This window comes from Hypanus sabinus, chromosome 5 (assembly GCF_030144855.1).
Source record: "Hypanus sabinus isolate sHypSab1 chromosome 5, sHypSab1.hap1, whole genome shotgun sequence".
Lineage (NCBI taxonomy): Eukaryota > Metazoa > Chordata > Chondrichthyes > Myliobatiformes > Dasyatidae > Hypanus > Hypanus sabinus.
In genome coordinates, this window is record NC_082710.1 from 152,037,347 (window position 1) to 152,060,793 (window position 23,447).

General features: G+C 40.9%; 1 protein-coding gene across 1 annotated transcript in view; it reads left to right on the forward strand.

The window, feature by feature from the left end:
- The window catches only part of LOC132394785 (uncharacterized), a 79,609-nt gene extending 59,435 nt beyond the window's left edge, over positions 1-20,174 (forward strand). Inside the window, exons 10-13 of the mRNA XM_059971192.1 lie at positions 5,173-5,403; positions 14,273-14,295; positions 14,981-15,099; positions 17,627-20,174. Coding sequence (XP_059827175.1) covers positions 5,173-5,403; positions 14,273-14,295; positions 14,981-15,099; positions 17,627-18,150 — 897 coding nt within the window. The 3' untranslated portion in view covers positions 18,151-20,174. The remainder of the gene's footprint in view (positions 1-5,172; positions 5,404-14,272; positions 14,296-14,980; positions 15,100-17,626) is intronic.
- The last annotated feature ends 3,273 nt before the right edge of the window (positions 20,175-23,447 follow it).

Below are 23,447 nucleotides of genomic sequence, written 5' to 3' on the forward strand. Positions count from 1 at the left end.
TACTGATGAAAGCATATGACCACAAAAACAATGGCCAGACCTCCTTTTTCCAGCTCTGAATATCCCTTCTTAGCAGCCGACAGGGTAAGTAAAGCAAAACCAATAGGCTTCTCCAAATGGTCCTCCATTACTTGTGAGAGAACTGCCCCAACTCTATAGGGTGAAGCATCACATGAAAGGGTGATCTCCTTAGTGAACAAGCGGCTTTGCTAAGTGGACGAGTTCTTTCATTTACTTGAAAGCTTCCTCCTGCTCTTTACCACACTGCCACTTAGTGTCATTGCGAAGCAGCTTATACATCGGAAGAAACTTGCCATAATAATTCATCATGCCCAAAAATCAAATGAGTTCAGTGACGCGCTTGGGGCCTCCTTAATATCTCTCACTTTGTCCTCCACTAGGCAAAGCCCTTCAGCTGTAATCTTGTGTCCCTGGTAGTTCACATTCGGAGACAGGAACACACATTTTCCGTGATTCCCTGCGTCTGAGAACCGCTTCAGCACATGTTCTAAGTTAGCCAGATGCTCCCCCTCCGTGGCTCCCATGATCAAAATATCATCAAGATACACTGCTATGTTTGGAATCCCCTGCAGCAAAAAGTCCATTATCCTTTGGAAAATGGCAGGGCTAGACACCACTCCAAACACCAGGCTATTGTATTTGAATAATCCCTTGTGACATTCTCCTTTGAATCCTCATCGAGCAGCAGCTGTTGTTAGGCATGGTTCATGTACAGCTTTGTGAACAGCTTAACCCCTGACAGGGTCGCAAACAGGTCATCTGCCCACGGCAATGGGTACTCCTCCATCTTAGAGACCTGATTCGCTGTAAGCTTGTAGTCCCCACATATCCTCACCGTTTTATCAGCCTTCAAAACTGGAACAATGGGAGCCACCCACCTTGAAATCTGGACAGGTTCAATGATGCCCAGCCCCTGTAAACGTTCCAGCTCCTCCTCAACTTTGCCTTTCATGGCATAGGGCACTGACCTGGGCTTAAAAAAATGTGGTGTGGCCTCAGGGTCGACATGGAATTTCAAGGTCACGCCCTTCTGTGGATGCCCAGCTCGTCCCTGAAAACATAACTATACTGCTGCAGAATGTCCTCCATCATGTGTGCATACTTAATTTCATGCCAGTTGAGCCGGATTTTGCAAAGCCAATCATGGCCCAAAAGACTGGGCCCACTGCCCTTAGCTATCACCAGCCTGGCTTCAGCCTTCTGAGCCCCAGCTGAAATATCCACATATAACACCCCTAAATGAGGTATGGGCTGCCCTGGATAGGTCCTGAGTTTTAGCTTGGATGGTCTGATGGGAGGCAGGTTGGACCCCAATGTCTTCTTGCATGTCTCCTCACTGATGACTGATGCAATGGCCCCTGAATCAATCTCAAGCTTAATGTCCTTTCCCCTGACAGTAACTGTGGAATAATATGGTTCAGGTGGTTTCTCATCCGTTTCCACTCCAAACATCTTTTAGGCACACACTTCCTCCTCGTCTGCTTCTTCTAGATGGTATGTGGATGCCTGAGCCTGTTGAGCCTTCTCCTCCGCAAGCTGAACCTTACCCTTTAAAAACTCCTGCACTTTTTAGCTATATGTCCCTTTTTGCTACAAGGATGGCAGACAGTATCTTTGAATTTGCAGTCATTTCCATAGTGTGTCCCTCCATGCTGAAAATATTCCACCCACTTTGCCTGTTTACCAGATTCCCTCCTGACTTGGTGCACTGCAGCCGACTGCGACCTCCCCATGATCTTTCTGTATATCCTTAGCATTATTAGCAGTCATCTCCATGCCTTGGGCAATCTCTAGGACTTTCTTGAAAGTCAACGGTTTGGTTTCCCCCAACAAGTGGCTTTGTGTAGCGTCATTATTAATGCTGCATACTATCTATCATGGAACATGTCATCCAACCCTGCTCCGAAATCACATTGCTCCGACATCTGCTGAAGCTTGGCCACAAAATTGGCCACAGACTGACTTGGCTTCCTGAAATGGCTGTGAAACTTACACCATTGGACTATCACAGAAGATGTCGGATTGTGGTGGTTCCCTACGAGCTTGACCAGTTCGTCATTTGGAATTTCTCCCGGTTTCCGCGGTGTGGCTATGTTCCTTATCAACTTGTACGTCTTTGCCCCACACAAACTCAGGAGAATAGAGTGCTTCTTAGCCTCCTAAGTAATTCCATTAGCACAGAAGAAATGTCCTAACCTTTCATCGTACTCCAGCCAGTCCTCGTTTCCCTCCATAAATTCACAGATAGTCCTGAACATAGCCATCTGAACACGAGGCACCTTGGCCTCTCACAACTCCTGTTCAAAATGGGCGAACACGTCCACAAAACTAGTTCACTTCGTTGCCAAAAATATGTGGTAACTTCTACTTTAAAAAGGACCACTCGACAATATCATGGCCAAAAGAATATCTTTATCTGAGATGGCAAATGATATTTTCAATACAGAGGCTTCCAGGTAACTCATGCGGCATGAGTGATGGAACTATATATAATGCATACCGGGAGTAAAAAGATCAGAACTGAAACCCCGCTGACCCGGGAACCAGCCTCATTTTAAAAACAGCTTCCCGGTTAGTATTAACTTACTTTAAATAATGCTCACATTACAACACTATGGCTAAAGGAATTCTGCTCATCTCCATTCTCGAAGGATGCCTCTCTATTCTGAGGTTGTGTCATCTGGTCTAAGACACTCCCACCATAGGAAATATCTTCTCCACATCCACTCTATCAAGGCCTTCACCAATCAATAGGTTTCAATTAGGTCACCCCTCAATTTTTCTGAATTCCAGTGAATACATGCCCAAAGCCTTCAAATGCTCTTCATCTGACAAGCTGTTTAATCCTGGATTCACTTTCAGGAACCTCCTTTTAACTCTCTCCAGTTTCAGCACATCCTTTCTAAGATAAAGGGCCCAAAACTGTTAACAATACACCGTAAGGCCTCAGCAGTGTTTTATAAAGTCTCAGCATTACATCCTTGTTTTTATATTCTAGTCCTCCAGAAATGAATGCTGACGTCATATTTGTCTTCCTCACCACAGACTCAACCTTAAAATTAACCTTTAGGGAATCCTGCACAAGAACACCTAAATATCTTTGCACCTCAGATTTTTGTATTTTCTCTCCATTTAGAAAATAGTCAACCTTTTCATTTCTTCTACCAAAGTGCATGACCATATACTTCCCAACACTGTATTCCATCTGCCACTTCTTTGCCCATTCTCCTAATCTGACTATCCTTTTGTAGCCTCTCTCTCAGTATTACCTGCCCCTCCAGTTATATTCAAGTCATCTATAAATTTGCAACAAAGCCATCAGTTCCATTATCCAAATCTTTGACATACAACATAAAAAGGACTGGTCCCAAGACAGTCTAATATGGAACACCACTGGTCACCGCCAGCCAGCCAGCAAGGGCTCCTTTTCTTCCCATTCTTCTTCTGCCAATTAGCCAATGATTTATCCATGCTAAAATATTTCCCTTAATAGCACAGGCTTGTAGATTATTAAGCAACCTCATGTTTGGAACCTTGTCAAAGGTCTTCTGAAAATCATGTACACAACATAAACTGATTTTCCTTTGTCTATCCTTCTTGTTATTTCTTCAAAGTATTCCAACAGATTTGCCAAATAAGAGTTAAAGAAACCATGCTGACTAGGGCTTATTTGAAGAAACTTTGAGTATCCTCTAAAGTATTATTGGCTAGCTTACTTTTGTAATCCAGCTTTACTTTTTTATTGTCTATTTAGTTGTCTTCTTTTGGTTTGTAAGCTTCCCAATCCTTTAACTTACCACTAATTTTTGCTCTATTATATGCCTTCTCTGGTTTTTAACTTTGGCTTTGACTTCTCTTATTAGCCAAGATTGTGTCATCTTGCCTTTAGAATACTTCTTCCTCTTTAAGATGTATTTTAGCTGTGCCTTCTAAATTGCTTCCAGAAATTCCAGCCATTGCAGTGCTGCCATCAACCCTGCTTGTGTTCTGTTCCAATCTGCACTCTCATGCCGCTGTAATTTCCCTTACTCCACTGTAATACTGATACATCTAACTTTAAGTTCTTCTCAAACTTTAAAGTGAATTCAATTGCATAATATTATGATCACCTGCCCCTAAGGGTTCTTTTACATTAACCTCCTAAATCAATTCCAGTTCATTGCACAACACCCAATCCAGAATAGCTGATCCTCTCGTGCAGTGTTCCCCAACCACCAGGTCACGGCCCTGTGGTTGGGGCCATTGCTCTAGTGGGGCAAACAATGAGCTGCTCTTAACAAGCCATCTTATAGGCATTCTAGAACTTCCCCTTCTTGAAACCCTGTACCAATCTGATTTTCCCGTTCTACCTACATATTGATATTCCCCATGACTATTGTAACCATGTCCTTTTGGAATGCATTTTCTACCTCCCATTGTAACTTGTCGACCACATCCTTACAACTGTTTGAGGGTTTGTATCTAAGTCCCATCATAGCCTTTTTACCCTTGCAGTTCCTTAGCTGTATCCACAATGATTCAACACCTTACAACCCTATATCACCTCCTAATGATTGAAGTTCATATTTTTACCAACAGAACCACACCACCCCCTCTGCTTCCTGCCTATCCTTTCAATATAATGTTTATCCTTGGACTTTAAGCTCCCAGCTATTATCTTCTTTCAGCCATGATTGAGTGATGCCTACAAAATCAAGATTGCCAATCTGTAACTGTGTTACAAGTCCATCGATCTTATTCCATATACTGCACATTCAGATACAACACCTTCACTCCTGTATTTACCCGTTTTGAGTTTTCAACCTTTTACATTACAATTCATCCTGTTGACTGTATTTTTGCCCTAAGCTCAGCCTCTCATTGCTGGGACTCCCAACTACACATTCCCTCTGTGAGTAAACCAACTACCTCATCTTCAGCACTATCATCCCTGTTCCCATCTGCCTGTAAATCCCTTTTGTGTTCAAATTTTACCAAACATTAGAAATCACCTCCAGTTTCATATACTTCTGTGTACTCTTCCATTTTTGACGTGTTGTACGTTTCCAGTTTCCTGCAGTCCACCATGCACACTTATTGCATCAGTCACTCTTGGCATTCAGCCACTGAACAGTTTGTCTTTCAATGGATAAATGTTGTTTATTCCATCAGAAACAATCTCTGAAACTGCAGCAGAACATTACATCCAAGTTCAAGCAACTGCATGAGTTTCTGCATGAGGAGGAAAAGAGCTTAAAGACAAAATTGGAGGAAAAAGTGGACACCATATTGCAACAAAAGAATGAAAACTTGAAGACAATCTCTGAACAGCACAGTTCCTTTAAACAAGCAGTTTCGGACATGCAAGGAAAACTGAATCTGGAAGATGCGGAATTTTTGCAGGTATATTCTACTGTTAGATAGTAAATTAGCTGCTATTTCTGTAGTCCTTTATGCAGTAAAACTATTAGTCAAGCATGTTCAGAGCTTTTGCAGAGCCAGACTGGTAGATTTTCCAAACCGTTCGCTATTACTCCAACACATTTTAAAAACCAAAGGACCATAGGCCATAAGTCATATGAGCAGAACTAGGCCATTTGGCCCATTGCTGATGTAATGAGTCTGCTCTGCCATTACATCATAGCTGATCCATTTCCCTCTCAGATCCATTCTTCAGCTGTCTTCTTAAACCTTTCACACCCTGCCTAAGCAAGAACTCATCTACATCAGCCCTCCAGGCCTCCACAGCCACCTGTAGGAACAAATTCCACAGATTCACCACCTGAAGGCTAAAGAAATTCCTCTTCCTCTCTGATCAAAATGGACATCCCTTTATTTTGCTGCTGTGTCCTCTAATCTTAGACACCACCACAAAGGCGACATCCTCTTTGCATTCACTCTATCTAGGGCTTACAACATTTGATAGATTTCAGTGTGATTCAACTTCATTCTTCTTAACTCCAGTGAGTACAGGCCACAAGCCATCTATCACTGCTCATATGATAACTCTTCCATTTGTGGGATTATTCTTATGAACCTTCTCTGAACCCTCTCCAATGACAGTACACTCTTTCTTATATAAGGAGCCCAAAACTGCTCACAATACATCAAGTGAGGCCTCACAAATGCCTTATACAGCCTCAGCTTTACATCCTTGCTTTCATATTCTAGTCCTTTTGAAATGAATACTAATGTTACATTCACCTTCCTCACAAGTCATTCAAGCTGTGAATTAACCTGAATTATAACTCTCAAGTCCATTTGCACCTCTGATTCTTGAATTTTCTCCACATCTAGAAAATAGTCAACCATTCCACTTCCTAACACTATATTACATCTGCCACACTTTGCCTATTCTCCTAACTTGTCTAATTCCTTCTGCAGCCTCTCTACTTCCTCAACACTACCTGGCCCTCTACCTAGCTTTGAATCATCCCCTCTGGCCACAAAACCAATAATTCCATCAACCAAATCATTAGCATACAGTGTAACAAGAAGGGGTCACAATACAGGCCCTTGGGGAACACCGCTAGTCACAAGCAGCCAATCCGAAGAGGATCCCTTTATTCCCACTCTTTGCCTCCTAACTATCAGTCAATGTGCTATCCATGCTGGTATCTTTCAAGTAATACACTGTGCTCTTATTTTGTTTAGCTGCCTCATGTGTGGCACCTTGTCAAAAGCCTTCTTGTAATCCAAGTAAACAAGATCCACAATTCTCTCTTAATTATCCTGTATGTTATTTCCACAAAATTTGTAACAGATTTGTCTGACAAAATTTTCCTTCATGGAAACCATGGAACTTTGATCTATTTTGTCATGTTCCTCCCCCTTAACATCCAATGCCAACAGCTTCCCAATCATTGAAGTTAGGCTAACTGATCTATAATTTCCTTTTTTCCACCTCTTTTCCTTCCTGATGAGTGGAGTCACATTTGAAATTTCCCAGTCCCCTGGAATCATGTTTGAATTAATTTACTCTTGAAAGTCTTTACTAATGCCCCCACAATCTCTTCAGCAATTAGTTTTAAAACTGTAGGTTGTAGTCCATCAGGTCCAAATTATTTATTTACCACAGACCTTTCAGTTTCCCCAGCACCATCTTTCTAAAAACAGCAACTGCAGTCACTTCTGTCCCTTAACACTCTCAAACTTACAGCATTCGTCAAGTGTCTTCACAATGAAGACTGATGTTAAATAATTATTAAGTTCATCCACCATTTTCTTGTCCCCCACAAAACCATAAGACATAACACAATTAAGCCATTCAGTCCATCCAGTCTGCTCCGCCATTCCATTTATGGCTGATGCTGGATCCCACTGAAACTCATATACCTGCCTTCTTGCCATATATTTGATGCCTGACCATTCAGGAAATGATCAACTTCCGCCTTAAATATACCCACAGATTTGGCCTCCACCACAGTCTGTGTAGAGCAGTTCACAGGCTCACTATTCTCTGGCTAAAAAAATAAATCCTGCTTCTAAAAGGTTCAAAAGGTCAGCCCTGAATTTTCAGGCTGTGCCCTCTAGTTCTGGATACCCCCATCATAGAAAGCATTTTCTCCACATCAATGTTCTCTAGTCCTTTCAACATCTAGTAGCTTTCAAAGAGATTCCCTGCATTCTTCAAAATTCCAGTGCATACTGGACTAAACCTTCCAAATGCACTCATAGTTTAACCCCTTAATTCCCAGGATCATCCTAATGAGCCTCCTCTGGATTCTCTGCAATGACAACACATCCTTTCTGAGATATGGGGACCAAAACTGTTCACAATACTCCAAGTGCAGCCTGACAAGAGTCTTATAAAGGCTCAGCATTATCTCCTTGCTTGTATGTTCTATTTCCCTTGAAATAAATGCCAACATTGCATTTGCCGCCTTTACCACAGACTCAACCTGTAAATTAACACGTTAGTCATGCATGAGAACTTCTAAGTCCGTCTGCACCTCTGATGTTTGAACCTTCTGACTAGTCAGATAATAGTACACCTCAGCAAATTATCATACATTTCCCAAGACTATATTCCATCTGCAACATTTTTGTCTGTTCTTCCAATTTATCTCAGCCCTGCTGCAGTCGCATTGCTTCCCCAGTACTATCTATCTCTTCATATTATCCGGAAACTTTACCACAAAGCCATCAGTTCTGTTATCAAAATCATTGACAAGCAATGTGAAAAGTGACATTCCCAATACTGACCCCTGAGGAACACTACTAGTCACTGCCAGCCAACTAGAAAAGGCCTCTTTTATTCCCACTTGCTACCTCCTGCCTGTCAGCTATTTCCCTATCCTTGCCACTATCTTTCCTGTAACACCACAGGATTTTATCTGATTAAGCGGCCCCCATTACTATCTCTCCAGTGTCAAGTTCCAACAGTCCAATATCTATTCCTGCCTCTCCTTTTATTTAATCTGACAAACCTTCTGGTATGATTTTTATACTATTGGCTAGCTTACCTTCATATTTCATGAGTTCCTTCTTTACGACTTTGTAGTTATCTTCTGGGTTTTTCCCTTCCCTAAACTTACCACTAATTTTTGCTTAATTATATGCTCACACTTTTGTTTTTATGTTGTCTGACTTCCCTGGTCAGTCATGGTTGTGCCATCCTGCCCATAGAATAGTTTATCTTTGCAATGTATCTATCCTGTGCCTTCCAAATTGCTCCCCAATGCTGTGCCGTCGTCTCTGCTAATGTCATATTCCAATCAAATTTGGCCAGCTCCTTTCTCGTGCCTTTGTAAATCCCTTTACTCCACTGTAATACTGATACATTTGACTGTAGTTTCTCCTCAAATTGCAGGGTGAATTCTATCATATCATGATCACTATTTTCGAAGGTTGCCTTGACCTTAAAGTCCCGAATCGTATCCAGTTCATTTCACAGCACGCATTCCAGAATTGCCTATCCCCTAGTGGGTTCAACTGCAAGCTCTCCAAAAAGCCATCCTGGAAGCACTCCACATATTTTCATTTGGGATCCACATCCTTAATGTGTCCAATTTATTGACATATTGAAATCTCCCATGGCTAACTTAACATTAACTTTATGATATGCTTTTTCAATCACCCGCTGTACTTTGTAGACTACATCCTGGCTATTATTCAGATGCCTGTAAATGACTCCCGTAAGGGTTGTCATACACTTGCAGTTTCTTAACTCTAACCACAATGATCCTACATCTTCCAGTCCTACTTCACTTCTGTCTATAGATTTGATTTCATCTTTAACCGGAAGGGCCACTCCTCATCCTCGTCCTCTGTTTTCCTGCCTGCCCTTTTGATGGATTGATTATCCTTGGATATTAAGTTCCCAACTACAATCATGTTTCAGCCATTACTCCATGATACTCACAATATCATAGTTGCCAATCTCTAACTGCAATCAAGATCATCTATCTTATTCTGTATACTGTGCATTCAAATATGTCACCTTCAGTCCTGTATTTGTCACCTTTTTCAGTTTGACCCCCTTTACACTGCAACCCATCCCACTGACTGTAGTATTGTTCAATCGTCTGCCTGTCCTTCCTGGGTCTACCTCATCCATGTCCCAAATCTTGCCCCCTGCACCAGTTTCTCAGCCACGCATTCATCTACCAAATTATCCTATTATTGCCCCCATCAGTGCACGACAGAGGCAACAACCCAGAGGTTATTTTAATTCACTGTGCATAGTTATTACGTAGTAGAATTATCAATATTCTAGTGTCAAGGCAAGGTTAATGGGACACTAGAAAAAGAACCAGGTTAATTTCTAGAGAATGTGGTAACTGGGACCATAAGACTATAAGAAATTGGAGAGAATTAAATCTTTTGGCCCATTGGGTCAGCTCTATTGTTTCATCATGGCTGATTTATACCCCATTCTCCTGCATTCTCCCTGTATCCATTGATACCCTTATTAATCAAGAACCTATCAACCTTCACTGTAATATATCCAATAATTTGGCCTCCACAACCATCTGTGGCAATGAATTCCACAGATGCACGACCTTCTGTCTGAAGAAATTACAACTCATCTCTGTTCTAAAGGGATGTCATTGTATTCTGAGCTGTGCCCTGGGGTCCTAGATTCCTCCACTATGAGCAATATTCTCTCTATGTAGGTCTTTCAATAATAATAATAATAAACACTAAGTAATACAGGATGAACAAACAAGAACAATTTATTAATACATATAGCCATTCCAAACATTTGTAACACACAGAAATCACAAAGTGAAAAACACCAGGAATGTGCTGAATTAAAAGAGAAAATTGAAGACTGTGCAACATGAACAGAGCGTGTATTGTCCCAGCAGTAATATCTACAACTGGTATCATCCCAAAGTCACTATATTATAGTGACTAATAAACAATTAGGCCTACACAGTAATATTTATGCTTTAAGCCAAGAAAGCCACAATACTAAATACCACTAGAATAGTCCAGAGGTTCCTAGCAATTGAGAAATAATTGAGCTTGGTTATGCAAGTACTTAAGGTTTTACCAGCTTGAGCTGAGATAAAATAAAATTACATTAATAATAATTTATTTACAGAGCACTTTTCATGTGGACAATGTAGTTCAAAGTGCTGTACACAAAAGTAAAATTAAAAATAAGTAACTGAAAATAAAAGATGAAAAGTTGTTAGCTTAAAGCTAAGCTAAATAAATAGATTTTCAGCTGGTGTTTAAAAGTATCAACTAAGTATATATCCCTCATAGTTTTGGGGATTGAATTCCACATTTTGGGAGTGCAGTTTCAAAAAAGTTTGACCTTCCTGCTTTGCTTGTCAGTTCAGCTAGTAACCAAGCTGAAGTTATCTACTTCCATCATGCAGGCTGATTAATTAAGTTCAAAATCTAACAGCATGGCTGGAGGTCTTTTATTCCAAATTTGTTCTCTTGCAACACACACAAAATGCAAGAGGATCTCAGCAGACCAGACAGCATATATAGAAAAGGTACAGTTTTGGACCAAAACCCTTCATAGAATTGGAGAAGAAAAGCTGAGGAGTAGATTTAAAAGGTGGGTGGAGGGAAGAGAGAAGCACAAGCGATAGGCGAAACCTGAACACTCCCTCTTCTCCAGCCCTGAATCACTTTCCAATCAACTTTCCTACTCTTTATTCATCCCTTCAGGTTTCACCTCTCACCTGCTGTTTCTCTCTTCCCCTCCACCACCTTTTTAACCTACTCCTCAGCTTTTATTTTCCCCAGTCCTGCCGAAGGGTCTCAGCCCAAAACATTGAGTATACTTTTGTTCCATGTGTGCTGCCGAGCCTGTGTGTTCCTCCAGCACTTTGTGTGTGATGCTTGGATGTCTAGTATCTGCAGATTTTCTCTTGTTTGTTCTCTTGCAGCTGCTATTTTTGGCACCATTTTCAGCAATTTGGCATCCTGTTCAGCACAGACACTGTGGGCTGAAGAGCCTGTCTATTGTTCTATTCTATTTTCATTACCTGACCGTATGCTTCTTTCAGTCATGTATCTAATTCTGCTTTGAAAGTTTGCATTGAAACGGATCTTACCACTCTTTTCAGACTGCATCATAGACAAGTTGCTGCATTAAATATCCATTTCTTCCCTGTGAAACTTTTGGTAAATCTCTTCTGTTCCCCAGTTACCACTTCCTGTCATGTTACACTTCCACTCTCTCAGCCCACATTCCTGCAAATGTATGAGGTTCAGATACTGCCTTCCCTCCACACCCCTTTCCTTAGCAATATTTAGAATCCCAATCTTTTCCAGATGAAGCATTGGTTCATTTGCACTTCTAACAATCTAGTGCAGTGCATTCAATGTTCACAATACGATCTCTTCTACACTGGAGTAATCAAATGAGTGATTACGTTGCAAAGTTCCCTGAGTTTGATCTGCAGGAATGACACTGAGCTCCTGGTTCCCTGTCACTTCAGTCTTAAGTATTCATGTCCACTTTGACCTTTCTGTCTAGGAATATCTGCTATATTAGATCAGGCTTTAATGCTAGTTGAGGAATACCACCTTATCTTTCATCTAGGAATAATGCAGCCTTTCAGATTTAATATTGAATTTTCAATATTTATGTAAGGTATTCTGCTGTTTTGTTTCTCATTCCATCATAACTGATCATTTCTAAATCTCACTTTAGCACAGTTTTTCTCATTATTTTGTGTAATGCTACACAAGTATATGCTACACTTCTACCAGTTGTATATGTCTCACAGCCTTGCCATTCGTAGCTCTCTAAAAAAAGCATAATCCAATCCAAATGGCTTCTTGATTGCACGTGGATCCTTTTCTCACCCTGTCAGAGAGATTGATTTCGACTTTTTTCTACTCATCCCACCATTACTTTCTCTGCAAAGTAGAACTAGCTTGTTTTCTATCCTTCCCAATTCTGATGAAACATTAACAGTTTTTCCCCACACAGATGCTGCCTGATCTGCTCAGCACTTCAATTATTTTCCATTTTTTCATATTAGATTTACAGCATCTGTAGATTTTTTTTTGATTTTCAAACTTCTTTCAATGACCTTTAATCTCAGCCTCCTCAGCCTCTAATCAATCTCCCACTGAAATTTGTGACTTTGCATTTACTTCATCAAAAGTCACCATGAGAAAGCCCAAAATATATCCCCAAGAAAAATGGAAATATGATCCAGTTAGATAAAATGTGTTGGGTAGTATAATAAAACAGTATTAATTAAACATAAAGAAAATAGAAGTAGGTGCACTTCCTTCAATATAATTATGGCTTACCTATGCCAATCTTGTATCTTTTTCCATGCTATTTCTCCAGAGATTACTCAATTTATCAAACATTTAACCTCCTCTTGTTTAAATACATATAACAATCCAGCTTCAATACTCACCAAGGAAGAGAATCAGAATCAGAATAGGTTTATTATCACCTGCATGTGACATGAAATTTGTTAACTCAGCTGTGACAGTTCGTTGCAATACATAATACAGAAGAGAAAAAAAATTAAAACAATAATAAATAATAATACTCAAAAAAGTAAAACAATTACAATATACTTATATTAGATAGATTAAAAATCACACAAAAAATAGAAATACTATATATTAAAAAAGTGAGATTGTGTTGAAGGGTTCAATGTCCATTTATGAATCGGATGGCAGAGGGGAGGATGCCGTTCCTGAATTGCTGAGTGTGTGCCTTCAGGCTTCTGTACCCTACCTGATGGTAACAGTGAGAAAAGGGCATGCCCTGGGTGCTGGAGGTCCTTAATAATGGAAGCTGCCTTTCTGAGACACCACTCCTTGAACATATCCTGGGTATTTTGTAGGCTGGTAACCAAAATGGAGCTGACTAGCTTTACAACACTCTGCAGCATCTTTTGGTCCTGTGTAGTAGCTCCTCCATATCAGGTAGTGATGCAGCCTGTCAAAATGCTCTCCACAGTGCATCTATAGAAGGTTTTGATTGTATTTGTTGATATGCCAAATCTCTTGAAACTCCTAATAGGCGCTGCCTTGCCCTCTTTGTAACTACCTCAATATGTTAGGATCAGGTTAGATCTTCAGTGATCGACACCCGAGAACTTGAAACTTCTCACTCTCTCCACTTCTGATCCCTCTATGAGAATTGGTATGTGTTCGGTCGTCTAACACAATCAGCTCTTTTGTCTTATTGACATTGAGTGCTGGGTTGTTACTGCGGCACCACTCCACTAGTTGGCATATCTCACTCCTGTACACCCTCTCGTCACCACCTGAGATTCTACAAACAATGGTTATATCAAATTTATAGATGATGTTTGAGTTATGCCTAGCCATACAGTCATGTGTATATAGAGAGTAGAACAGTGAGCTAAGCACACACCACTGATGTGCACCAGTATTGATCATCAGCGAAGAGCAGATGTTATCTCCAATCCACACAGATTGTGGTCTTCTGGTTAGGAGGGTGAGGATCCAATTGCAGAGGGAGATATAAAGGCCCAGGTTTGGTAACTTCTCAATCAGGATTGTGGGAATGATGGTGTTAAATGCTGTGCTATCGTTGAAAAACAATATCCTGACATAGGTGTTTGTGTTGTCCAGGTGAACTAAAGGTGTGCAGAGATCCATTGAGATTGCATCTGCCATTGACCTTTTGTGGCAATAGGTAAATTGCAATGGGTCCAGGTCCTTGCTGAGCATTTACGCATATCCTGAGTCCCAACTAAAAGTTCAATCTCAGTTTTAGATCGACTTCATTGATGAATCATTCTCATCTCTGTTTAAATATTTGACAGATCTTTATCACAACTTTTATTTTCTCTTTCAGGAACTAAAATCCATTCTTGGCAAGTAAGTGCTTTGTTTCACCATATTTGGGTAAGAATTAGTTGTCCTTTACATTATTGTATGTGGCTTTACATCCAAGCAGAAGGAAACAGATTCAATAATTCAGGTCAATGGCCCTTCATTAAAAACTGGAACATGTTAAGAAAATTCCTCTTTGTGTCTCCATGGATGTTGCCTGTCATTCTGATGGGTTTCAGCATGTCTTGCATTTTTTGTAACAGCACTGCACACAAGGAAGTTCATCATCTGCAGTGTCTCTCTGCCAGAGCAACTCACTACTTCCACCTATTGGCTGTTTATCCATACTTTTGCAAAGTTGCTTCCAGCACCTGGTTATCGACATGCCCCAGTAAAGCATTATGTACACATGACATCTGTCATGTATTTGCAACATTTCCTCTTTTTACTGTTCTCATTTCCAAATCCACATTTTCACCTCTGTGCAAAGATACTTTGTTGGACAGTGACGAGTGTTATTATTTTATGTCCATTTTTCCCAGTGTGAATATTTACTCCTTAAATTGTGCTGCTAAAATGTTGGAAAATTCTTTGTAGAGTGTGAGCATCCTAACAATGTTCTGAGGTGAAGAAATTAGAGATTTAGCACTGATTTACTGATGCCCTGAGTAATATTTATAAGGCTTAATCATTTTTAGTATCTCAGTGATATTCTTCATTTCAAATGCAGGTGTTCCGATCTGCAGTTCAAACAGCCCCAGAGAGTTTATGTTGATCTCAACCAAGGTGATATTAGTGGCCCTTTTCAGTACAGCACGTGGAAGCGGATGCTAAAGGTGATTAATCCAGGTAAAAATATTTTCTTGTATTGATAGGGGATTATTGATGTAATGGATGGGACTTTGGTGGAAAAATTAAATAATAGACAAAGCTGTGACAATGCCAAAGTACCTACACAGGCCCTTTGACCAACATCTGTGCCAAGCACGATGCCATTCCAAATTAATACCATCTGCTTGCACATGATCGGTCTCCCCACAAACTCTGCTGGCTCATACATCTGTCTAAATGCTTCTTAAATGTTGCTACTATAACTGCTTCTACAAGTTGCCCTGCCAGCACATTCCAGTCACAGATACTGTCTGTGTGGAAAAACACTGGCTATGTAAATCTCCTTTAAATTTTGCCCCATACCTTAAAGCTATGCTGACAAATATTTGGAATTCCTCTCCAAGGAAATAGGCTCTGACTGTCTACCCTTTCTATGTCTCTAATAACTTCAAACAGGTCACCTCTCAGTTTCCAGCTCTCCAGAGAAAACAAACCAAGTTTGTCTTCTCTTTATAGCAAATTCTCTCTAATATAGGTGACTTTCTCATGGCAATAGAAGTGATCCAGAGATTACTATCCTTGAGGTCCTGCTTTTTAACCTCCTTCTTAACTTTCTTCAAATACTCCGCAACCACTTTCAGTTATCCTTGATCCTGGCACGAGAAAGGTAGCACACAATCCTGGAACCCTTTCTGTGGTGGCCACAGAATCTTCTATCTGCCAGCATGTCCATCGAGTCTCCTTTCAATTACCTCCAGTCTGCCTTCTCCTTTCCCCACTGAACCTCAGAGCTAGTCTTGGTGTCACAGATCTGGCTCTGATGTTGCTTTATCTTGAACAGTTATTCCTCATCCCCACTGCCCAACAGTATCCAAAATAGTATACTCGTGTTTGAGCGGAGTGGCCACAGGGGAATCTTGCACTACCTGCCTACCCTTTATTCATCCCTGATTGGTCAGGTGGTTGTGGGTGAAGAACAAGTTGTTAGTGGAAGCATTGGATGTGGGTTCAATTGCAATATTTTGGATAAGTTTGGATAAGTGCAGGGATGGGGGGAAGGAAAAGAGGGCTATGATTTAGGTGCATAGATGGCACTAAGCAGAATAACAGCTGACATGAACTAGATGACCTGAAAGGTCTGTTTCTGTGCTATGGTGTTCTCTGATCCAACTACCTGAAGCCAACACATTAAACATAAAATATAGAACTGTACAGCACAGTGTGGGCCCTTCAGCCAACAATTTTGAGTCAGCCTATTCGAAAATGCTCATTCTGAGTAATGTGGGAGGGAGGGGAACCATTCTAACCCTTCCCTCCTACATAGCCCATAACCCTCCATATGCCTATCTCCTAAATATCATTAATGTACCAACCACAACCATCATCACTGACCGAGCATTCTGTGCAGTTCTCCATATATAAATACTATTTCTGACATTTTCTCTCAAATTTTCTCCACTCACCTTAAAAGAATGTCATCAGATATTAGGCATGGCCATCCTGGAAGAAAGGTGTTGGTTGTCCACTCTATCTATACCTCTTATAACTTTATACACTACATCTCTATCAAGTCACTTTCTATACTCCACTCTAAATTAAGAAAGCCCTAGCTTGCTCAAACTTTCCAATAAGACCTGTTCTTGAATGTAGGCAGAATATAGGAAAATCTTCTCTTACACACCTTCCTATAATGAGGTGACCAGAAATGAACACAATATTCTAAGTGTGGTCTAACCAGAGTTTCATTGAACTGCAGCATTTCCTTCTGCCTCTTGAACCTAATCTCTCATCTAATGAATGGTAGTACACAATGCACCTTCTGAATTTATGTAGCAACTTTAACGGATCCATGGAGTTGAACCCCAAAATTTTTCTGTACCGCCACACTGCTAATTTCTGCCGTTAACAATGACAAGATTTGTACCCACCTCAATGAAACTCCTTTTTTGATGCTGTCAGCATCCCATATAATGTTAAGTGTATCCATCTTCAGTTTTTTAAATCAGTTTGTGAAGAGCTACAGTTGTATGCATTTCCCACGGACTTATTCCTCATGGACTCTGGACATTTTCCTGATGTCCCACATCTTGAAGGAGAAGCATGCCACTGCCATCCTGGTGAAGAACTGGGGAGTACTTTTGAGACTAGGCAGGGAAAGGTGAACAGACAGACAACAAGTGTTTATGGTGGTTTGAATGTTATTGAATTACACAAGGGGAAGCACTGCTAATATGTTATAAAACTCCCATAGTGTAATGAGAGGCATGCATTAGAAAGAGAAAATGCTGAAACACTCAGCATGTCAGGCAGCATCCTTAGAGAGAAAAGAAAACAGTCAACATTCCAGTTTGGAACTTAAATAGAGAGAAATTGATTCATCTAGCATTTTCTGTTTCTATTTCAGATTTCTAGCATCAGCAGTTTTTTTTTTCAATTTAATTAACTGTCCTGGTATTGTCTAAGCAGCCACCAAATGTTACCAAAATGTTTGATGGCAACTTGTATCAGTTGTCCTCACAAGAATGCCAACATTTGTTTTATTTAGTTCCATTTGCTCTGAAGTTGGATCCCGATACAGCACATCCAAAGCTCGTCCTTTCCAGCGACCAGACCACTATGAGACTCGGTGATAAGCAGAAGGTCCCGGACAAAGCAGAGCGATTCACAAAGTGGCATAGTGTTTTGGCTCTGCAGAGCTTCAGAACAGGGAGACACTACTGGGAACTGGAAGTAGGGAAGAACAGCATGTGGAGCGTGGGCGTGGTGAAGGAGTCTGTGCCAAGGAAAAAGGAATTCACACCTGAGCCTAAAGCTGGAGTCTGGGCCTTGTGGCGCCTGGGAGAGGAATACACCACTATGATTGCACCTCGTACAGCACTCCCTGTGAAAGTAAAACCCAGCAGGCTGGGAGTTTACCTGGACTATGAGGCAGGTCAGCTATCACTGTACAATGCTGATGACATGTCACATCTGTACACTTTCAAGGACAAGTTCACTGAGAAACTCTACCCTTTCTTCTTAACAGGTTGTAACATTGATCCATTAGAAATATTCAACTTAAACATTTAGGTTCATTTAGGTTTTACAGGGAGCCACTTGAAACTGATCCACTTGCAAGGATAAGCAATCTTTCACTGTTTAACAGATTACGATATTGTGAGCAAGTGTAAGCAATGTTTAATTACTTTATTAGATGCCGAGACCCTGACCCTTGAAATCTACATCTCAAATCTCTCTGTTATGATTTCCTACCATGCGTCAGATCAATTAACACTAAGTAATTGATACATCTTCACTTACTTCTAATCTTCCAACTTAAATGTGTACTAAATTCTAGAAGTTCCCACACTGGTCAGAGAGACTAATTTTCAAAGCTCTGTTCCCAAACACTCTGCAATTGGGAATGGACTGTGCAGCCATCCTTTAGCTTAATGTGGTATGTGGAGCAATTTTGTAACCTATGAGTTCCTGGCTGTAAACCAGGACTGCAACATCCTTTCACACAGTCATTTCATAGACGTTTTGGAATGCTAAACCAGTGGCAGGATTGGGGGGGTGTCTCAGTATTTTCCACTTTTTTTTTCAGATTTCCAGCATCTGAAGAGATTTTTCTGTAATTTTAGTTTACCCATGATTTTGTCTTTTTAATTACTTTCTCAACCTGCTCTTGGTGAATTGTGTACACATATCCTTGTATCTTCTTGTTTATCTGCTCTGGTTAGAATTATTCTTGATTTCATATTGCCTCAATCTATTCACCCTGCAGAAATATAACAGATTACACTCTGTAAGCTGTGTTCCATATATATTGAATAGTCCCGATGAAGCCCAAAATGTCCTTTGTACTCTTTTCCATAGATGCTGCCTGGCCTGGTGAGTTCCTCCAGCATTGTGTGTGTTGTGTGCATTTCCAGCATCTGCAAATTTTCTCTTGTTTGTAATCCTACTCTTCCTGTCTATCACTGATCTTGATAGGTTACTATCCTCCTGAGATTTCACCACACTATCATCTTCAAATGTGGAAATTATATCGGGCACACCAAAATCCAAGTCCTTAAATGAAATAAGAAATCATTGATCCGAGTGTAGATTCTCTGGGTAACTTCAATGTAAAAAGTCTTGAATACTTGGTATTGTGTTTCCAAGTCAATTTTCTATCCACACTGCTACTGCTTCCTTAATTTCAGTGCTTTGAATCTTGATTGCAGACTTGTGTGCTTTATTTAATGGCTGTTGGAAGCCCAAAACTACCAAATCCAAAGCATTTCTTCATTGATTCTCTCTATCACATCACTTGTTATTTCAAAGGTTTGGTAGGTAGATGACCAGTTCTGCTGCAAAATTTACTCTAACTCAACTCAGCATATCATCCAGACCTGGTTGCCTTGCTGCCTCCAGCTCTATTGGATGTACTTTGTTAGAGAAGTATGTTTTAGGAGAATGGTAACCCTGTGCACCAGCACCTAATACTATTCTTTGCAAATGAGGTTTGTTGATGATTTGATTGTGTAAACAGCCAGTTGTTTATGCTTCACTTTAATTTTGTATACTAAACATGCCTTGAATGTATCTTAATAAATGTTGGGATATACGATGAATTTTAACAAATGTTTCAACCGTTTGGGACATATAGTTGAAGATTGCAGTCTAACAGTGAATGATCATCTCAGTCAATTTCCTTCTCATTCCATAACCCTTTTGGTTATTGGTGTTGTGGAATGCTGTAATTCATTGGCTTTTTGGCAAGTGATGGGAGAGCTAAATGGCCTCTGTCATAGCAAGGACTAAGCCACAACCCACAGTGCAGCCTGTTTGCAGCTACGCAGGGGGAGGTGAAGGAGTTGAATGCCCCACTAGAGTGCTGGAGACAGTGTGGCAAGGTATCCATCCTGCTGCCCTGCAACCATAAATATTCACTGAGCAGAAGACTGCAGACAGCTGCATCATTCATGGACTCTGGGACTTTGATTATATTTCTTCGTGTGACTGTTATTTACTATGTTTTTCACCTTGGCCTCAGAGTAACCCTGTTTGGCTGTATTCATTGGTATTCATGTGTGGTTGAATGACAATAAACATGAACTTGAACTGGATATAGCAACCAACATATAATATCACTGATGTAATATTAAATGATTTATAGCCATGTGACCCAGGGGATGAGGATGAAGTGAGGTCAGGTGGATGGGATAGGAACTGGGTATGATAAAATGTTTAAAATGCTGGAGTCTAGTCAGTGTGACCTCTGTATGTATGTGTTAATCAAAAAAAATTATGCGGTATCTGTATTGGCTCCAATGGTGTTTGACCAATAAAAATTTGTGTACTTGATATGATCAAATCAAAACACTTGCACATAGTGGTGTGCTGTATTTTGCCAGCAGTGGTCGGGTGATAAGTTCTAGTCCGGGTGGACATCACAGGTTCACAATGCACGTGTGTGTGTGTACACACACACACACACACAGACACACACACACGCACACACACACACATACACAGTTACACGCAACCCTGTAAAAGTATCAGCAGCAATAGAACACACCTGGAGTCTGGTTTTGCTGTTAACAATCTCTATTTTATTAGTAACTATAAAATATAGAAACTTAAACCAAGAGTTAGTAGTGTTATGCATATATAGGTGTAGAAATAAAGTTCCCAAACTCATTCAAGCTCAGGTGGCAAGAGTTGCGGTCCTACGATGGTATGGAAGAAAGTTCAGCTCACAGAATTGAGGTGAGAGAGAGGTGTCTGTAATCCGAATAAACAGTTGTTGTCAATCTTCCCATTGTCCTCTGAATCCTTCAAGTTAGCCAGATGTGACTCCACTAAGGGTACCATCTTCTAGTAGTAAAACCACTAACCCAAGCAAGGGTTAAACACACCGGTCGTTCCCACAGGGTCACCCTTACATGCACTGTGACAGCCACTAATCGATCACTCTTGATCGAACCTCAACCCACCCTTGTGGGCACTCGACAAGCTCATTCATAACGAATGAAACTTAAGGTCGTATCACCATATATATTTATATATATATATATATATATATAAATATTTAATTTGTATTAAAAGTGGAAATAGAGAGAAATTCTCAAAATGCTGGAGGAGCTCAGCAGGTCAAGCAGCATCTACGGAGAGGAATAAACAAACAACATTTTCAGCTGAGACCCTTCATGACACATTTCAGCCCAAAACATTGACTGCTTCTTCCAGTCCATCAATGCTGCTTCACCTGCTGTCCTCCAGAATTTTATGTGAGTTGCTCTGTTCCTGTCAATTGTTCGAAACGTATCTTATTGTATGTCTATTTTATGCACTTTTTTGAAACACATGTATAACTTATTTATTTTTTTCTGATTTAAATTATTTGATGTAGATTTTCTGCAGAAGTTGTATGATAGGCATCTAGTCAGTGGGAATGTTTGTCCTTTATTGTTTATCATATATATTAATGGTTCAATATGCTGCAGATGACACCAAAATGGTAGTGTAGTAGACAGTGCAGAACTGTGTCTGAGAGTACAGTAGGATATGAATAAATTTGGTAAATGGTTGAGAGATGGCTGTTGAAATTTAACACAGAAGAGTGTGAAGTGGTGCATTTTGATTAACCAGATGAGATTATACACAGTGAATGGCAGGGCTCTGGGCCGCATTATTGAACGACAAGACCGTAAGAAATAGGAGCAGTATTAGGTAATCTCGCCCATTGATCATGGGGGCCTTTTTCTACCCTCCTCAGCCACACTCACTGGTCTTTTCTCCAAAACCTTTGATGTTGTGCCCAATCAAGAACCCATGAAGCTCTGCCTTAAATAAACCTAGTGACCTATAGCCTCCAAAGCTAGCTGTGGAAATAAATTCTGCAGTCACCAACTTCTAGCTAAAGTCATTTTTCCACATCTGTGTTTCAAATGTACACCCCTGTTTCCTGAGGTTTTGCCCTCTTGCCCTAGACTCCGACACCATAAGAAACATCCTTTCCACATCTACTCTGTCTAGGCCTTTCAACGTTCACAGGATTCAATGAGATCATCACTCATCTTTCTACGTCCCAGCGAGTACAGACCCAAAGCTATCAAATGTTTCTTGTATGTCAACCCTTTCATTCCCAAAATTATGCTTGTGAACCTCCTCTGAAGAATCTCCAATGCCAGCACACTTTTTCTTAGAAAAAGAGCCCAAAGCTGTTCAGTCAAGTCAAGTCAAATCAATTTTATTGTCATTTCAACCATATCTGCTGGTACTGTGCATAGTAAAAATGAGACGACGTTTTTCAAGACCATGGTGTTACATGGCAGTACAAAACACTAGACTGAACTAAGTAATTAAAAAAAAAACAGAGAAAGCTACACTAGACTTCAGACCTACGCAGGACTGCATAAAGTGCACAAAAACAGTGCAGGCATTACAATAAATAATAAACAGGACAATAGGGCAAGGTGTCATCCAGGCTCTGGGTATTGAGGAGTCTGTTAGCTGGGGGGAAGAAACTGTTACATAGTCTGGTCGTGACAGCCCAAATGCTTCGGAGCCTTTTCCCAGACGGCAGGAGGGAGAAGAGATTATATGAGGAGTGCATGGGCTCCTTCATAATGCTGTTTCCTTTGTGGATGCAGCATAAAGTGTAAATGTCCGTGATGGCTGGAAGAGAGACCCCGATGATCTTCTCAGCTGACCTCACTATCCGCTACAGGGTCTTGCGATCCGAGGTGGTGCAATTTCCGAACCAGGAAGTGATGCAGCTGCTCAGGATGCTTCCAATACAACCCCTGTAGAAGGTGATGAGGATGGGCGGTGGGAGATGGAGTTTCCTCAGCCTTCGCAAAAAGTAGAGACGCTAATGGGCTTTCTTTGCTATGGAGCTGGTGCTGAGGGACCAGGTGAGATTCTCCGTCAGGAGAACACAAAGAAATTTGGTGCTCTTTACGATCGCTACCGAGGAGCCGTCGTTGTTCAGCGGGGAGCGGTTGCTCCGTGTCCTCCTGAAGTCAACAACCATCTCTTTTGTTTCGTTCTCATTAAGAGGCAGGTTGTTGGTTCTGCATCAATCCGTTAGCCGCTGCACCTCCTCTCTGTAAGCTGTCTCGTCATTCTTGCTAATGAGACCCGCCACGGTCATCAGCAAACTTGATGATATGGTTCGAGCTGTGTAGTGCAGCACAATGGTGGGTCAGCAGAGTGAACAGCAGTGGACTGTGCACACAACCCGCCCCCGTGTTCAATGTGGTGGTGTTGGAGATGCTGCTCCCGATCCGGACTGACTGAGGTCTCCCCGTCAGGAAGTCTAGGATCCAGTTACAGAGGGAGAAGTTCAAGCCCAGTCGGCTCAGCATTTCAATCAGTTTCTGATGGATGATTGT